Genomic DNA, 18,028 nt, shown 5'->3' on the forward strand with positions numbered 1-18,028 from the left:
CGCGCTGCGTGAGCGTGGCCGGACACTGACATTCATTGGACTCAGCGCGCTAAGCGCCAAGCGCGCTCAACGGCAGCATGGACGCAGCCTTGGGGAACAATTACAAGAGACAGCTGTAAAAGATATGGGAGGAGAAGCGGAACAATATCACGTGTCTGGTTACTGAAAAAGTGGCAGTACTGGGTCTGAATGCAGGAGAACACAATGCTTTGGAACAAGGTCACATCGCCCTTCAAGAGCAATCCAAGCAAAATCCTACATGTGTTCGAAAATAAATCAGCTCTGTAGTATTAGAGAATACTTACTAGCTTTTATTTTTTTCAACTCAAAAGCCATTTTATTTTTTCAAACCTCATTTTTTATTGAAGTTTTTAACTTTGGGGTACAGAACAAAGAATGTTAAAGGGTAAATCATAATACCACATCAGGAACCATAAATGTGCAGGTGGAGGTATTCCCTTGGATACAGTTCCCTTGGGTAATTCCTCCCCCCCCCCCTTTTACCTTCGTATTTTATTAACATTTTCCGCATTTGGGAAAAAGAACAGAGAGGAGTATGGGGGAAAAACATTCAAGTGCTGTTGAAAATGATATCTAGGTTAAGAACAAGTAGCAAGAGACGTCCTGGGGGGGAGGGGAGGTCGTCCTGTCTTCACCTTTCGTGTCAACCTTTTCTGAGTCCCACTCTAAGTTGTGGGGTAGGAATAGTTCCTGTTCTCTATCCTCATTGGCCACTCCTTATGTACCTCTGGGTCAGGCCTACTCAAGCGTGTTTTCGTAGACAGACACACACACACACAATGCAGGTAGGTGCATGTCCCATAAATAATGTATAAAGATACAATACCATTATTGCACAAAATCAGGAGACAGCACTCAGGTAACGTAGATATAAAGTATGTATTGATGGTAAAACAAGGCACAATATACCAACGTTTCGTTCTCCAAATGGGACCTTTCTCAATATACAACGGTATATTATGCCTCGTTTTACCATCAATACATATTTTATATCTACATTACTTGAACACACAGACACACACTTTTTTTATTTATTTATTTTTAACGGCTTGGATTGCCTCTTTAATGCCATCTTTAAAACGTTTACTGTATAGTCACAAGATCAGAAACAAAAGCTAAAGGGTTCATTTAAACATTCTTTAAAAGCAGCAAGGGTCATTGAGCCCACTGGACAAGTCCCCCTGTACAAACCCATGGTAATAAAAAGGAGCTACGCTGTTTAAATCCGACTCAAAACATGACATTTGACGCAGACCTTATAGATCACACAGACGCTGCGCGCCAGCAGAATGACCCAGATCCACGCTGCCTTACAGTATAATTCCCGTCCCACAGCTGGCCCGCATTAGGGTCCCACTGGCAGGATTTCCCCCCCACTCTCCCCAGTTTCTGTTCTAGCATCTGTGTTTTGTTTGGCTGCTCTTCCAACTCCTTTCTCATCCTCCAACCGGATCGGGGCAACCGCCAGGCAGAGGAGGTCTGGGCGGGGGGCCTGGGCAGTTAGACTGATGTCAGACAGACACATCTGCAAGGAAGCTGGGACTGACAACCAAACTTAACCTCATCAACCCCGGAGCGGTGGGATGCGCCTACTCCAGGGATGGCCCACTCCAGGTCAGGGAGTCCGGATATCCCCGCTTCAGCACAGGTGGCTCAGTCAAAGACTAAGTCACTGATTGAAGCAGGGATATCCGGACACCCTGACCTGTTGGTGTCCCTTCAGGGCTGGAACTGCCAACTCCTGCCACTGTAATTGGCCCCCGTAAGTCATACCCGGTCACCATTACAATAAGGTCTTCCTTTGGTGTAAAAATGAATAGATTTCTATTTTCTTTGGACCTGTGTAAAACCTTATCCGATTATTATCGGTTCTCCAATGACACTCCTAACTCAGCAAGTAGTGCAGTATATCATCAATTATAATAGGAGGTGCAAAACAGGAATTATAACAGGTGAATTGCAAAAGAACAAGACTAGTGTAATAGAGAGAGAGTGCAGTACTGTATACAGAGACCCTTGTTCTTCTGCAATTTATTCTCCAATGACAGCAGCATAATTGGATTAAATAAAAACAGAAAGGGGGGGGGTGCATGGACACAAAGTACTGGTATACAAAGTCTGAAAAGAGATTAGGTCAATATTGTAAAACCCATGGAGAATTTAAGATTAAATGATAATAATAGCTTTATTTTACCCGTTAAATATGCTTTTGCCATTAGTTTGGCCCAAGGAGAGATTGCCCTTAAATCTATTTTGTGTGAAGCTCAAAGAACATTATCATGGCAGTGGTACCCAGCTCTTGGGTGCAAAACTCAGCTTCCAACAAATGACATCACCCCCCAAATTGCAGATTGATCCCCAGCTGCAACATATTGGCATCTTCCACATGGCCACAACCGATTGACCCATCTAGGACAGCCATTTTTTAAATGCCCGGTAGATTAAATCACGACTGTTCAGCATGTGAAAAACAAGCGCCGTAATGACTCCAAAATGCAGAGAGCCAACTTTGCTCCAAGACCTCTATATGCAATATGCTGTGACGTGTCTTTCCAATGCTTGGGAAGATTTCAGCCCCACTCAATTGTAGAGTTGACATGTTCGAGAGCAGCTTCATACAATATTATATACAAGCGCCTGACTCAGCTTAGGTCCCGCACAGGATCTATTTCTAGCTGCCATCCTTAAAGGACGTAGGGCTGCTCCTATTCTCCTCTGGTACACACCGATCATCTCCCAAATCATTAAGCTTGGGTGATTTGAGCAAAAAAAAAAAGTGTCAGTGAGACCCCAGCAGAGTATGGGACGGAGGATGCTGAAATTCAGTGAGACCGAGGCCAATTTAGCGGTCAAGCGGAGAGAGGGGGGAGAATTACACATACACCTTCAGATAACAGTGGTACAGTCTACTCTGTCCATGGGACAGTCCTTTTTCCTCTGGGGGGGTGGAGGGGGGAGGGGGGCCATAGGGATATTGGTGTAACTCCTCTTTACTTTACCTCAGACTATAGAACCGGTCACTGAGGTGGGGGCCCGAGTCCTGTAACTGGGGTTTAACTCTTATAGTGGGTGGTACATAGAGTGGGACGCAGGAGTAATTAGACAACAAAACTGTAAGGAATTATAACAAACTTTATATTACTTTATCATTTTGATCAGGGATATACATACACAGGGCTACCCCATAAACACACAGTATTTCTGCAATCCTACGAAAACAAATTACCAACGCTGCGCCTCTGTCTTTATATACATTAGTCCCTGCATATTAGTTCACATGCCCGGCTGATCGGACAGGGTATTTGTACAATAACCTTTCGTTGGCGCTCTGGGTTCAAACAGATGCAGGCTGCGATCGCTGGAAAAATCAAACGGGGATGACTTCCAGCAATCACAATCAAGCCGTCGGCTTACGCACGTACTATAAGCGCACGCGACGGCGGCAATGCATTTGTTTTGACGCAATGTCGCGTCGCTGTCGCCGGCACTATAAGCACAACCTTAAGGTTAATTTGAAAACAACCGCTGTCACAATGCAGGGAGGGGGGGGGGGGTTACAAGGTCTTTCCTCTAGCTGTTACAATACAGGGGGGTCTCCTTCTTTCCTCTAGCTGTTACAATACAGGGGGGTCTCCTTCTTTCCTCTAGCTGTTACAATGCAGGGGGATCTCTTTCTTTCCTCTTGCTGTTACAATACAGGGGGGTTACAAGGTCTTTCCTCCAGCTGTTACAATACAGGGGGATCTCCTTCTTTCCTCTAGCTGTTACAATACAGGGGGGTCTCCTTCTTTCCTCTAGCTGTTACAATACAGGGGGGTCTCCTTCTTTCCTCTAGCTGTTACAATACAGGGGGATCTCCTTCTTTCCTCTAGCTGTTACAATACAGGGGGGTCTCCTTCTTTCCTCTAGCTGTTACAATGCAGGGGGATCTCTTTCTTTCCTCTGGCTGTTACAATACAGGGGGATCTCCTTCTTTCCTCTAGCTGTTACAATACAGGGGGGTCTCCTTCTTTCCTCTGGCTGTTACAATGCAGGGGGATCTCTTTCTTTCCTCTGGCTATTAAATCCTGATATTTCTCCCCTTAGCTGTTGCAGTGCTCCCTGACGTGTCACTGTACTTTGTACTGGCCAGCAAAATCCACCAGTCTCCTGACTCCATGGATCGGGCAGGCCCTTGCAGAGTGTTCTGCAGCAGCCTCACCATATCAAAACAAACTGCCACCCCAGTCCCCTCAGCAATCCCTTTCCAACTGTCACCAACTGTCATTCCACTGGCTAAGCACAGGCACGTGGTCCAGTGGAATGTAATGCTTAAGGGGGCCATGTCCTGTGCTGATAGCAGACAGGGGTGGGGTTACATTAGAGTGTTTCCGTTCTCAGCCTAATCTCATTAGGAAGCCATCGCTGCTGCCCTCTGATAACTGTTCAAAACGGCCTGAGCTTCGGACTATGTTCTCACAGCGTAGAAAACATCATGCAGGAGGCTGGCCCTCAAGTCAAGTAGTGTGTCGGATCTTCTACACCGGTCTCCTAACCTCTCCTTCATGGAATTTCTTCTGTTGGCCACCACAAGTTCATTGTTCTTGCATAAACTTATATTATCTTGATGTTAAATACATTTTCATTTACCACATCTTTTTTTAAAGTGGGATCCAAGCATTGCAGGATCAGGCTTCTTCCTGTTCACTGAAAATCCAGTGTATATTGAGACATTAAGAAAAAGTTATGGTGGGTACAATAAAAAATGATTAAAACAGGGTTGCAGACCTTTCTCCGACATGCAGATGCACCACAAGTGGTCATTTTATTTACTGTATATATTGGTAAATTGCCAAATGGGACCAGGGCTTTAAATAACATTGAAAGAAAAATCACAACAAAGCCGCTTTCTGCGTTCAGAAGGAGGGACATCTTTTTCCAGATGTGTGCCAGGCCTGAGCAAGTCTGGGACACTCCCTGGGGGGGGATGCACCCCTCACGGAGGGGTGCAACGCCTCCCGCCTCCTCCCTCCCCCAGCAGACGCACAATGACATCTCACATCTGGACCGCTCTTAAACACACGCTCCCTTTCTCCTCCTCTCTCAAAGCTCCTTTGTTGGTTGTCTCGCCCTTTTAATTCTGCCCCCTCAGCACCGAGTGCCCGGCTGTGCCTGCCCCCAGCAAACACTAGTCCTGCTGTTACCCCGACAATGCCACCCTTGTTGCCATTACAGAGCCGGGGATATACACGGAGGGTCTCATGTATGTTACAGATAGATAGAGATATATAGACACACAAATTACTTGAACTTTATTATTGATCACAAAATGCATATTACACAGTATTTACATTTTGTAGCACTCTCTCCGGAACAGAAAACCATTGAGGGATTTCACACTAGAGTAAAAAAATAAATAAAGCAGCATTTGCAGAGAGAGGGATACTTAACCCCTGACTGCAACACACATCCTATTCCTTTCAGCTCAATTTCTTCCTGTGTCAACCTGGTGGAGGTTTATTTTTTGCACCAACTGTGTAGGTCGGCCACTTTGGCAATAGGTGGGTCACTTCCCAGCCTCCGCACACCTCGGCGCGGGCGAAGGCACCATGGCCCCAGCCGTAGGCCGCATCCGTAGTAGAACGCGCTAGCGTCCGCGCTCCTCCGTGACCCGGTGTCGCGCTTGAAATACAAACTTGTTTGTATTGCGAAGCGCTGCTCTTCCTGTAGCGCGCACACCACGCGCAAATGCATTGGCGTACTAGTGTTTGTTTCGCGCCGTAGCCTGCACTTTGGACACGGCCTTAGTATACGTCTTGCAAGCCCCTCTATTGGGGATTAACCCTGCACTGGATCAGGGCAGGAACAAATCGCATGTTAATATACACATTCCCGGTCCATCTGCTGGTAAACAACTCCCAGCTGACATCGCTCCAGAGCAATGACAGCACTAGGGCCCATTTTTGATGCATTCCAGTGAAAATTAGGAGTGAGAAAGCAGCCACTGGGTTTAAATTCCAGCCTGGGAAAAAGCCGTGTTCCTCCCACCCGGCCCATGAGTCACATGGAAGAATTCCTGCAGTGTTAGAACAGATGTTAGAAACTGGGCATGCAGCATAGAAACAATTAACCCCTTCGCTGTAGGATGGGTGTGGTTTTTTTTCCCCTTCCCCCAAGGCTTTATAAAATAGAGAATGCAGGGAGTTATAGTACTGTAAGAGCAACAAGAAAAATCAAACAGGAGAGGAAGCTGCACCCCAGAAGTGGCTGCTGAAAGGAATTAGAACCCCACAACGCAATCGGGCCACATCCCATGAAAATAACCCTCTGTTCGGTAGTGTTGAGAAGAGTGTCTTAAAGAGCGACCAACAGGTCAGGTTTTCATGATATCGCAGCATCAACTGAGCCACCTGTGCTGAAGCAGGAAGCCATGGATGGAGCCACCTGTGCTGAAGCAGGGATATCCTGAAAACCTGACCGGGGGGGGGGGAGGGTTGAGACCCACAGTTGTAGTGTATGCCTTGCAGTAAACGTGTGAAGCATATCTGGGTGAACAGAGCGAGTCCCCAGCAGCTGGGCAGTCATTCCAGGTGAACACGGCGTGTAATGTACACAAGCAGTGTAAGGCCAGGTCGCCGCTGCGCTTATAGTGCCGGCGACACGCCGTTGCGGCAAAACAAATGCATTGTCGCCGGCGCTTATAGTGCACACGACGGCGACAAAGCAACAGTGCTACCAGAAATCTGGGAGTCAATGATATTTGATTTTTTCGGCGACTGTCTCCCCGTGCGGCCAATCGGGAGCTTCTCCGTGCCTCTGCCCTCCCCTTAATGACGTCAGCCAGCGACATCGCCTAAACTTCAAATACAACTCATCGCGACGGCGATGGGTGACATCGGTCGCGTCGTCGGCTGTATAAGCGCAGCCTTAGCGGGTGCTGCAGGGACAAGAGCCGCCCACTACTTTTTCTTGAAGACAACAAAATTGAGATCAATACTGGCCATGAGCGCTGTGGCCACGCCCTCCGGTGGTTCAGCCAATGAGGGCGAACCTGCCGGGTGACGCCATGGCAGCGCCCCGTCCCCCCACCCCACCTCCATCATGCCCTCCGTCTTTCCCCCTACAGCTCACTGCATACCGGGGATCAGAGCTGCAGGCGCGCGTGCAGCGCAGAGAGCGGGACGTAGCAAGTGAAGCATGATCCAGAAGGACCGCTTTTAGATCTGAAATGGTCCTCAGGGCAGAGATGGCCAACTCCAGTCCTCAAGACACCCCCTCCCCCCCAATCAACAGGTCAGGTGGCTCAGTCCCTGCTTCAGCACAGGTGGCTCAGTCTTTGACAACCACTGAGCCACCTGTGCTGAAGCAGGGTTATCCTGAAAACCTGACCTGTTTGGGGGAGGGCGAGCGGGCGGTGTGGAGAACCGCTGCCCTAATGTACAACACTTATCAAAAGTTTTTTTTTTTTTTTTTTTTTTTTAAATCAGTCACAGTACCACTACTGTCAGAGTAAAAATAATAGGTGTGACCGGGGCCTCTCTTATCAGGGTTTTAGAGATGTGATCCTATCCTGCTGGGGGGGTAGGGGGGGTTGAGGAACCTCTCTTCCTCCCTTTTCTGCCCCCACAATGGAAGTGTTGCTGGATTTGGTTTCTGCCCAGAGAGATATATTTAACAGTCTCTGTTATTAGAAGCCTCGGAGATTACGGCTGGCACCGCGCAGGCTGCAGACACAGCAAGACTATGCTTTGTGGGAAAGCCATGTGGTAACAAACTATTTTAAAACGGGCAGCCGCAGATAGACTTAAAAATAATGTTTATTTTAAACAACTGCTAAACGTAGGCGGTATCCTTAGAAACCTGCTCACTCAAGGTAAAATTCGCGAATGTATGGTTTTCCGTGAAGCCTCTACTTTCTGCAAGTCCCTGTAATGCTAACCACAGCCAGGATTGCATTTTTAACCTGACGCAAAGTTAGTTATGGCGAGTAAAAGTGACAGAAATCCCCCACCGCACAGCAAACACAAACCCCTAAAATACAGCAAATGAAAATACCACATGGTGTATTGGCATGTCTCGGACAGCTCCGCAACCCTTCTTTTCCCTATTATCGCTTAGCAAACAGTGGTTCCACTGCAGCCAGGGATTCTGGGTAATGACAGGCAAATGAGCACAGAGTGTCACTCTTTACTTCTCAATATAATTTAACATGGACTCCTATAAGCTTATGCCTGCTGTATTAAACAGCTGGGTTCAAGAAGTGCACACCCAGCAAACCTACTCACAGACAGCTGTTTCGACCTTTTGGGCCTCAGTGCGGGGTGGTTGCTGGCTGTGCAGTGTGAAATAGAACCCAAAATAAAAATGCCATTAGCTAGCGTTAACCTTTTAACCCTTTATGTGCCGCCACCACCCCCTCCGGCACGTGACCGCATCATCACTGATACCGGGCACGGAAAAGCAGACCAACCCCCCCCCCCCTCCGTTCTTCTGCCGGCGAGATCCCCATCAGTGCGCAGGACACAACCTGCCCCAGAAAATGAGCAGAAAGCCCAGAAAGTAACCCCTGGAGTGCCAGACCCCCACAATGTCGTGGCTATGTCATGGTGGCTTCCGAAGGATTGACCACCTTTGCTATCAGGAGGGGGATCAGCAGTGCAACGGGGAGGAGTGGGACAGCACCTTTATTCCCCAGATCTCAAGGGCTCTGCAGCTTTGAAGAATGAAACGGCGGAACGGGAAACGGGCAGCGAAACAAAGCGTGGAACGCTATTTAAACCCCGATGTGGTTACATTCAAATTCGTTCTCAACCGCCTCACTGCTACGGCTGCACAACAGCTGGCAATATTCAGCATTTTAATCTTTTATCCCCGTTTCCCATTCAATATCCAACGGAAAAAAGGGGTAAAGAGACGATTCTACCATCTGCATTGTTTGGTTTCACGTGTACAGAAATGCTTAAAGCTGCAGTTCAGGCAATATCCTGCATGTGTGTTTTTTTTTTAATAAATCAGTTCTGTAGTAAGAAAAAATACTTTTAGCATTTTCTGTTTTAAAAAACAACAACTTTGAAAGACCAATTTTCTTGTATTCTATTTTAACAAGCATGCTTGTTCCTATAGCAATGATTTACTGTACATTCCCCATATTTAAAGATGTCGCCAAACTTTGCCGATCAATAGACGGAGAACGAATTGACCGGCAGCTATGCAGTGCTTTAGGTAGAGATTGCCCACATGAAACTATTGAAGTACAAAAAATAAATGTAAAAAAAAAAAAAAAAGACTGAACTGCAGCTTTAACCCTTTCACGGCTTGTGCTGCCTGCAACGCGTGGCTATGCCTCCCAAGCACACCTGGCCGCAGAAATCTCTGTTCGCCACAAATGGTTTGTTTTCTTTCTGCTTTTAACTTTATTTGATCTGGAGTTGCCGAGAAAGTGGAGTTTTTATTATTTCCGGTACATGTAAAAACAAAAACAAAAAAATCACACAGGTTAGTGGGTGCTGGGGGGAGGGGGGGTGGGGGGGAAATCACCCAATAAAAGGCTGTGACATCACCGCCTGTGATGTTGTATCTTCGTGTTGGTCACGGGAACCATATTGTTATACCAGATGGGTATTCTTATGCAGGAGATTTAAACTTTATGGGCAATAAGGAGGTCCCCTGGATAACTCAGTGAGACCCCCAGAATAAAGTTAACTCAACATTTTAACATTTTTTTTTTTTTTTTAATGATGTTCAGGGAAACTTGGGTGTCACCGGACCGTTCTGCACTGGAAAGCTGGGTGTCACCGGACTTCCGGGATCCTAACCACGTGATCACTTGGAATACCAGTGACGCAAACTAAAGAGTACCGACCCCCCCCTCCCCCACTTCCATCTGATTCTTCGCTCCAGTATAGCCCCCCACCCCAGAAGTTTAGAGTTTTCTAAAAGTAGGCAAACCCACAAAACAAAAGATAGATAGAAAGCCCCAAATGATACATCCAACTTGACAAATCGTATACTTAAATACTTATCTGTTTCTCGCTCATAAGTGACCAAAGCATAGTAAGCTCGCAAACGCCGCCAAGGTGTGCACTTTTGCAAGTCCTAACACTCTCTCTGCAAACGTTCTCTCTTTACCGCTCTGATGCAGTAAGAAGTCTTTATTAGTCTTGGTCACTCACAGCTGCATCTCAAGACCTTTACATGGCGAGTCCCGAGATGCAGCTGTATTCTGCATGCAGAAGAAATACCGGCACGCTGGGTTTAGGATATATTGACATGGCTTTTTTTGTTTTTGGTACAAAGTCGATTACACATTTCCCACAAACACCACGAATCCAGCCGGCCAGGGGTGCAGGAGACGGGGACCCGCAGTTTGCACAAACACAGGTGTATGGGCAACTGGGGTTACTTACCAGATTTCCAACCCAGGCAGCTCAACATCGCAGACAGTTCTGTGTCACAGAGCTAACAATCTAAAGCAGTCGCTGTGTTTTTTGCATGGTTGTACCTCTAGCTTGTTATTTATTTATTTTTAATCCAGACATCCCCCTTTTACACCATGGTGAAAGCTACGCTAAATAATAGTATTAAAACAATGCCATTCTCTTTTTACTGTCAATTCAAATGCAGTGTTTCCATGTTCTACTTTCCTCCCCAAAGTTTAATTTATGTGCATCCTTTTCATCTCATCTTACTCCAGCCCGCTGGAGGGGGGGGGGGGGGGGGATCACGGAGGGTCCATATCCCAGTGTTAAGCATCATCTGCATTCCTCTTTGCAGCCATCCCTGAATTGCTCTTGTAAAATCCTATAAAAACATGTGAGGTGGATCATTTAATAGGCAAGAGAACCCCGTTTTGTCTCTGTAGCTGCAGAGAATCTGACTTCGTTATTTATTTTAACTATTCACCCTATTGATAAACAAACTAGTTTCGTAACATTGCAACAAACCATTCAGCCAAAGAAGGGATTAAAACACGGTGCCTTAATACAGGGTGTAACCATATTGAATATCTGTATATACTGCCAATCCAGATTAAATATAAATTAAAGTAACCACATGATTGCCAGTGCTGTCGTTTTGATTTTGTGGCTTTATGTGTTTTTAAGCATTATGTCTTTTCCCCCATTGTCACTTCCTAGCATGTTCTTGGAAAATGCCAAATATAAACGGTAAATGAATGCGGAGGTGTTGAATAAACATTGATGGCAGGGCCATCTTTTGTTGGATAACACTGTCGGGAAAACGCCTGAAGGAGCAAACTGGGAATGATGTCAGTGTGATTTATCCCAGACACAATGTACCTCTGCCAAAAATTCCATCACACAGCTCGTCTACATATGTGAGGTGCACACGCAGACCCAGACACGTGTACACACATATACAGACACACAACCACATGTGTAGACACGCAGATAAACACCCACAGAACCACATACAGACCCAGACGTGTACACCAGGGGCGCGCAAACTTTTTTTGCTGCGCCCCCCTGCCTGCTCTCCTCCGTTGTGCGCTCCCACCCCTGTCCCCATACCTCGTGCGGCGTCAAATAACGCACTGGGGTCGTGTCACGTGGCATCACGTTACCAAGGCAACCGTGATGTCACATGACGCCGCGTTGCCATGGTCAGGCGTCCTGAAGCTGGCTGAATCCCGGTAAGTAGAAGTTGCAGAGACCTCATGCGGTCCCCCCGGCATTTCATTTAAATGCCTTGGGGAAGAGCGCGGGACATCTGCAACCGCCCCTCCCACCCCCCCAAAAAAAATCTGCCACGCCCACCAGTTTGTGCACCGCTGGTGTAAACACAAACACGCACAGATACATAATCCTACACTGTACATACAAACCCAGACTCCCCACACACAGGCCTTCATTCAATAGAGTTAGAAATACAATAATCCATTTAAGTGAATACAAAATAATGGATTAATAACGGTTCCCCTGTTGCTCACTAACCGGGGCAGGGGGAGATGGAACACACAGAGCGTATTTTGCAGTTAAACCGACATACATTTTGGACTGAGTGCAATGATATTTGTTTGTCTATATGGCGCTGACCGTGTACACAGTGCTTCACTCAGAATGTTGCAGGCACAATGAGTGCCTGCTTCGTAGAGCTTACGATCTAATTTTGGATAGCAATTAGATTGTAATCTCTTCAGAGCAGGGATTCTTCGTAAATGTTAACTTTTAAGTCTGACGCACTTATTCCCATGATCTGTTATTTGTATTTGTTATTTATATGATTGTCACGTGTATTACTACTGGGAAGCGCTATGTACATTAATGGCGCTATACAAAGACATACATACATACATACATACATACATGAGGCACAGGGAGAAGTTTTTTTGCCCAAATTCACAAGTGGCTGATACTGGGAATCTAACAGAGCTCTCCCACTTCAAAGACAGGGATGATCCAGAACTGAGCTACCTTTAGATATTAAAGGGCATTGCACCAATATAGCGATACAGCACCAGGAAAACTTTTGCTCATATTATAATGTATCAAACTAGGTGTCAAAAACGTATCCCGATGTGGCATAAACCTCCCCATCCCATAAAAATGAGAAGAAACTTAACGAGGGGGGGTTAAGTTAAAACCTTTCAGCAATGCATATCGAGCTCCTCTGGCACTGTAGGAGTTAATATATACAGTGATCTGTAGTGCCAGAGGCGCACAGAGCCATATACAGGCCTACATACCTACAGAGCTAAACAGGCATGTATGGACACACACAGACATAAGGGCCCATCCCTGCTGTAAAGGTACCCATAAAGTCCCCTATACAGTCCCATCACAGTTCACACATGTAATGCCGATTCTATATTTCCCCACAAGGATAGCCGTGAAAATAAGATTGATGTGTGTAACCTGGTAAACACAGGTTAACAATACGTAATAATGTATGCAGAACCAGCGACATCAATATACACACACACCGCACATTACATAGTACATACAGCAGACAGGCCACAACCCCACACATGGTAAATAGGTCATTCATGCCCCAGCTGATTTGCTAACGGCTCCGAGTATCAACCAATAGGATCAGGCGTAAAAACAAAGGCGCTCTCAATATTCCCTGCTCAATATTCCCTGCTCACAGAGAGCTGGGAACAGAGGAAACTCAGCAAACACAAGTCTTATTAGGTACAATTACGTATGTACAGTACAAATGTTAGCCACTATAGAAACCATAAACTGGTAGTTGGTAAACCAGACTGATGTGTGGTCATTGGTGCCTATAGAAAACATAGATTGCCCCAATTGTACAATGGCATAAAAGTATTGTGTAATACATATATACACACACACACACACACACACACACACACACACACACACACACACACACACACACACACACACACACACACACACACACACACACACACACACACACCCTTCCCCATGTACAATGACATTTCTAAATACTACAGATTAAAAAAACCAATGTATATTTTCCTTAAACACACAGATACCCAACAAGCTCTGAGAAACCCCAAACATTGCTAGATATAGATATAGATATATACATATACACACACTTTTACAGAAGACTGTTACAATATGAAACTGGGATCGAGAAAGAAATCAGTGTATGTATATATCACAGATCACATTCCAGTATGGACTGTTTTAAAGTTAAAACCTTATTTGGCTTCATTCATTGTAACATCGTCGGAAGAGATCAGTGTATCTCGAAAGCTCGCACAAATAAAAGCATTTCGTTAGCCACAGAACAGTATCGTCTATTTATTTTTGAATATATAGGACAGACAGACACAGATTTATTAACTCCTTAAGCCATCTCAGGCCTCCTACTGTATATACAGCTGTACAGCTCCTGCTGGCTCCCATCCAGCTGTGCAGTCTCAACATCTGCACGCCTCCCCTTACAAAAGCCAGTACAGGCAGGGAAAGAATGAAGGCAAAACTGGGCAAACAAAAGATATATATAGATATATATATATATATATATCTATATATAGATATATAGATATATATATACACACACACACACACACACACACACACACACACACATTCTATATTTATATTTACCTACATGACTTCAAAATATTCAGCGCACTTTGTAGACCTAATTTCTCTTGACACCGATGTCCAGCTGACCCGTTATAATTAAGCTGTAACCCATGCGACAGCGGTCAGCGACACCGCTCCGACAGGGACAGTGGGGAGGGTCGAAAGATTAATTTATCGCCTGTACGCCGCTTTGTCGTATATTTCCGCCACATTTCTACGACGATTTTTCGCAACAGCCCAGCACAACCACATTAAAAGGCGTCAGCAACTCCCCACGGGAAAAAAATAAAAAATAAAAACAAATAAAGAAAAAAATGTACGTTTCTCACCGTGTTGTAGAGCGAGTCGCTCTCGGCGACCTCAGACAGCTCGCTGAGTTTCCGATCCCACTGCATCACCGGGTCCCCGCTCTCCAGTATTTCCATGGCCAGTCAGATATAGTCAATAAACCAACAAATATATCAATATATATACCGATAGTGGGAATGGTAACAGAGATGACTGGGATGGAAAAGCCTGTGGATCCTCACTCACAGCAGCCTGGGCATCCCAGGTACAGCTGCATAAAAAGGTGTCAGCTGCAGTTTAAAGGGACTTTTCCTGCATTGACCTAAAAAAAAAAAACCAACAAAAAAGTAACTTCACTTTGGGTTGATAAGCCTAATATTTACTATTCTGTGAGGTTAATGCACAGCTTGGAGGAATAAAGTGGTGGGGGGGGTATGCAGTTAAGCTTTCTGCTCCATATGTGAAGTCTCAATAAGGTCCAGTGGGAGCTCAGGGTAATAGGAGTGAGTGCACAACACTAGGATGTGCTCTAATCCGTGCCCAGACTCAGACTGACAGCCAAACCTGGGCAACACCTCCACCCAGCAGCTAAACCACGCCCCCCATTCCAGGGTCAACCAATCAGCGCTAGAGCTGCTACTTACCTCTATATCAACAACCAATCAGAGACAGCCTGATGCCCTCGGGGGGTGGGCGGTAGAAAGCTATTGGAATGCAGGCGGAGCCACGGGTAACTGACAATCCCGTTAACCAATACAAAGAGAATGTCTTGTTATGCCTTCGCAGAGAAGGTGGGGGCCGAAGCTTTGAGTGACACTTCCCAGGGCCAATAGGAGTGCAACGTAAGATGGCGCGGCCAATCAAATAAGGACAAGAATATCTGCGAGACCAACACAAAATAGGATCCACCCCTTTTCCCTGGGTTCTAAATTGGCTGAGTGTGCATTTTATTCTAGGGATTACTATATGCAGGAATATATTATATTGTGTATATAAAATACACAGGGCTGTACACACACAATGCTGACTTGGGATACATACATTAACCCCTGCTTTGCTGAAGGAGCGTGCAATGCATTCCAAATTGGTTCAAAATTAGAATAAAACAGTGGGATCTGGTGGTTTTGACCAACAAAAAAAAATGTTATCTTTATGGAAAAACATTGATTTGTATCGGGGAGACTCCATTGAAGCCTGTGAGACCTCTGCCCCAAATATATTACATCATCAGGGATGGCAGGAATACACTCTATAATATATCTTTAGGTCAAACTGAGCCCTGTTGTGTCTACTGAAGAAAAGAGAATTAGAAAAATATAATACTTCAAAAGGTTTAATCTGTCCCACTAAGGTAAAGGGATTTAGGCTGCGGCCACGCTGACCGGCTGTCCTGCATAATTTTGCAAGTGGGAGGGCGTGGGTCGGGGCTATTTCTGTGTGTTAAATGTGTGGCTGTGTGGATTCACTGCTGCTGAGCGCGCTTCAAAAATCAATTTTCTTTGTCTCCCTAAGCTCCGAGCTTGGGAGAGCGTACGTGCTCGTGCACGAGCGCACGCCGCGTGAGTGTGGCCGTGCAGATTCACCTTCACTGAAGTAAACGCACAAAGCGCATTCAGCGGCAGCGTGGACGCAGCCTTAGGCCGCGGCCAGGTAGGGAATGGGCGCGCTGGCTCTCGTGCGCTGCACCGTACTCGGCCAGTCGATTCATGGCCGGCTAGGTGCGCGCGTCTGGGGGCGCGGCCACGATGTCACGGAGGGGGCGAACCGCTCACGTGACGCGCTTGCGAGCAGAAAATTCACATTTGCTTGCTCGGCAAGCAGCCAAGCACCGAGCAGGCGCGCCCGTCCGCTCTCGCTGGCCACACACAGTCGCAATGTGTCTCATCGTGGCGAGCGTGAGCGCGCCCGCTCAGCGCCACCCTGGACGAGGCCTCAGGCTGAGTCCATGGTATGGAAGACCGCGCGGAGGCGTCCGCACGGGGCGCGATCAGACTGCCTTAAGGCAGTGATCGCGCCCATAGACCGTGCGGCCGCACGTGGGCGTAGGCAGGACGGGGCGCGCGTTGCGCAAGAAATCAGTTGAAACTGATTTCTTGGCGCGACGCAGGTCATGTGAGCGGTTCGTGAAATTAGGGCGTACCAGCTCCGTGACGCCCCCTAAGGACGCCCCCCAACGGCCAAGGAAAGCGCCCGCTTTCCCACCGCCTCCGCACGCCTCAGCGCAGGCGAAAGCACCATGGCCGGGCCTTATGTGTAAGCAGCATGTCCTGTTTCATGGTTAACCTCCCCCCTAACCCCACGCACTAGTTTGAATACAGTCACATTTGCAGGCAATACATGTAATTGTTATGTAACATGGCATACTCAGCATAATATCAACGCAGCATGAAGCACTTGGGCAGTAGCCCCAATCGCTCAGCGTATTGATCCGCGCTGACCTTTGGGTTATCTGCGCAATAAAAAAAGAGAACATTGAATACAGAGATGAAACTTGGGAGCTCTCTGAGGTATGGATTTTATATTAGTGTAAATGTTTAATATACGGAGCGATTTCACCTGAATTGTGGTATCATTCTATGTATTCTGGGTCTGCGACACACAGCAAAGCAATGTACAACAGGCCCCTTTGAAACTGAAGGGGTTAACCGGGAAGTATACAAGTTCCCAGTATGTAAGCATATATGGATATGGATGTACCTCTACGGGTGTGTGCAGCATATTTCTGTAAATCATTGTATACGTCCGTGTACCTGTATTTAGACCGAGTATCTGGAGACGTAGTGCGGAAACGGTGAGTTTTTGAGGCGCTGAGCCAAAAAATTGCATTTTAATGAAAATGTACACATTTTTATCAGTGATACTCCTGATGTTAAAAATCAGTAAGACTCACAGAAAATCTGTAGGAGATAACATATGTGTATCATTGATCCAATGCATGTATACCATGTGTATCATTGAGTTAATCCATGTATACCATGTGTCTTAGAGTCAATTCATGCAGTGGAGTTAAAGAGCATTAAGATGTAACATCTATAAATAGCACAAGGCCCCAATAACCTGTTTGTCATCACTGGGCCAGCATCACGCCCTGGTAATCTCTCAGCAATAAAGGGGTTAACATTTTTGCTGACAACCTTCCCCATGTACAATGACATTTCTAAATACTACAGATTAAAAAAAAACAATGTATATTTTCCTTAAACACACAGATACCCAACAAGCTCTGAGAAACCCCAAACATTGCCACATAATATATATATATATATATATATATATATATATATATATATATAGATAGATAGATAGATAGATAGATAGATAGATAGATAGATATAGATATATATATATATATATATATATATATATATATATATATGTGCCAAAAGGAGTGCTAGTGGGTGTGGCTAAATGTATACAACAAAAACAAACAAAGAAGCCCAAAGCTACTTCCAATGTGACAAAAATACACAGTGCAATACCTATATATTCTCTTGAAAAAAGGGTCATTTAGTTTAACCCTTTGGCCAAAGCGTCTTAAGCCTGCTGCCACTTTCAGGGCATGACCGTTAGCAGGTCCTAACACTCCCTGAGTTAAAATTCTTATTTACCTGTATAATTACAAGAAGAATGATCACATTGGATCTGTCGTAACCCAGCAAAATGAAACTGACCTGTCAACTGGAAGGTGAGGA

At 45.9% G+C, this 18,028-nt stretch overlaps 1 protein-coding gene across 1 annotated transcript in view; it reads right to left on the reverse strand.

Annotated features, from left to right (window-relative positions):
• Positions 1-14,901, reverse strand: part of CREB3L2 (cAMP responsive element binding protein 3 like 2) — a 57,793-nt gene extending 42,892 nt beyond the window's left edge. The window contains exon 1 of the mRNA XM_075602610.1: positions 14,378-14,901. Coding sequence (XP_075458725.1) covers positions 14,378-14,473 — 96 coding nt within the window. The 5' untranslated portion in view covers positions 14,474-14,901. The remainder of the gene's footprint in view (positions 1-14,377) is intronic.
• Between the last annotated feature and the right edge of the window lie 3,127 nt (positions 14,902-18,028).

Source organism: Ascaphus truei, chromosome 5 (genome assembly GCF_040206685.1).
Source record: "Ascaphus truei isolate aAscTru1 chromosome 5, aAscTru1.hap1, whole genome shotgun sequence".
NCBI classification, from domain to species: Eukaryota; Metazoa; Chordata; class Amphibia; order Anura; family Ascaphidae; genus Ascaphus; species Ascaphus truei.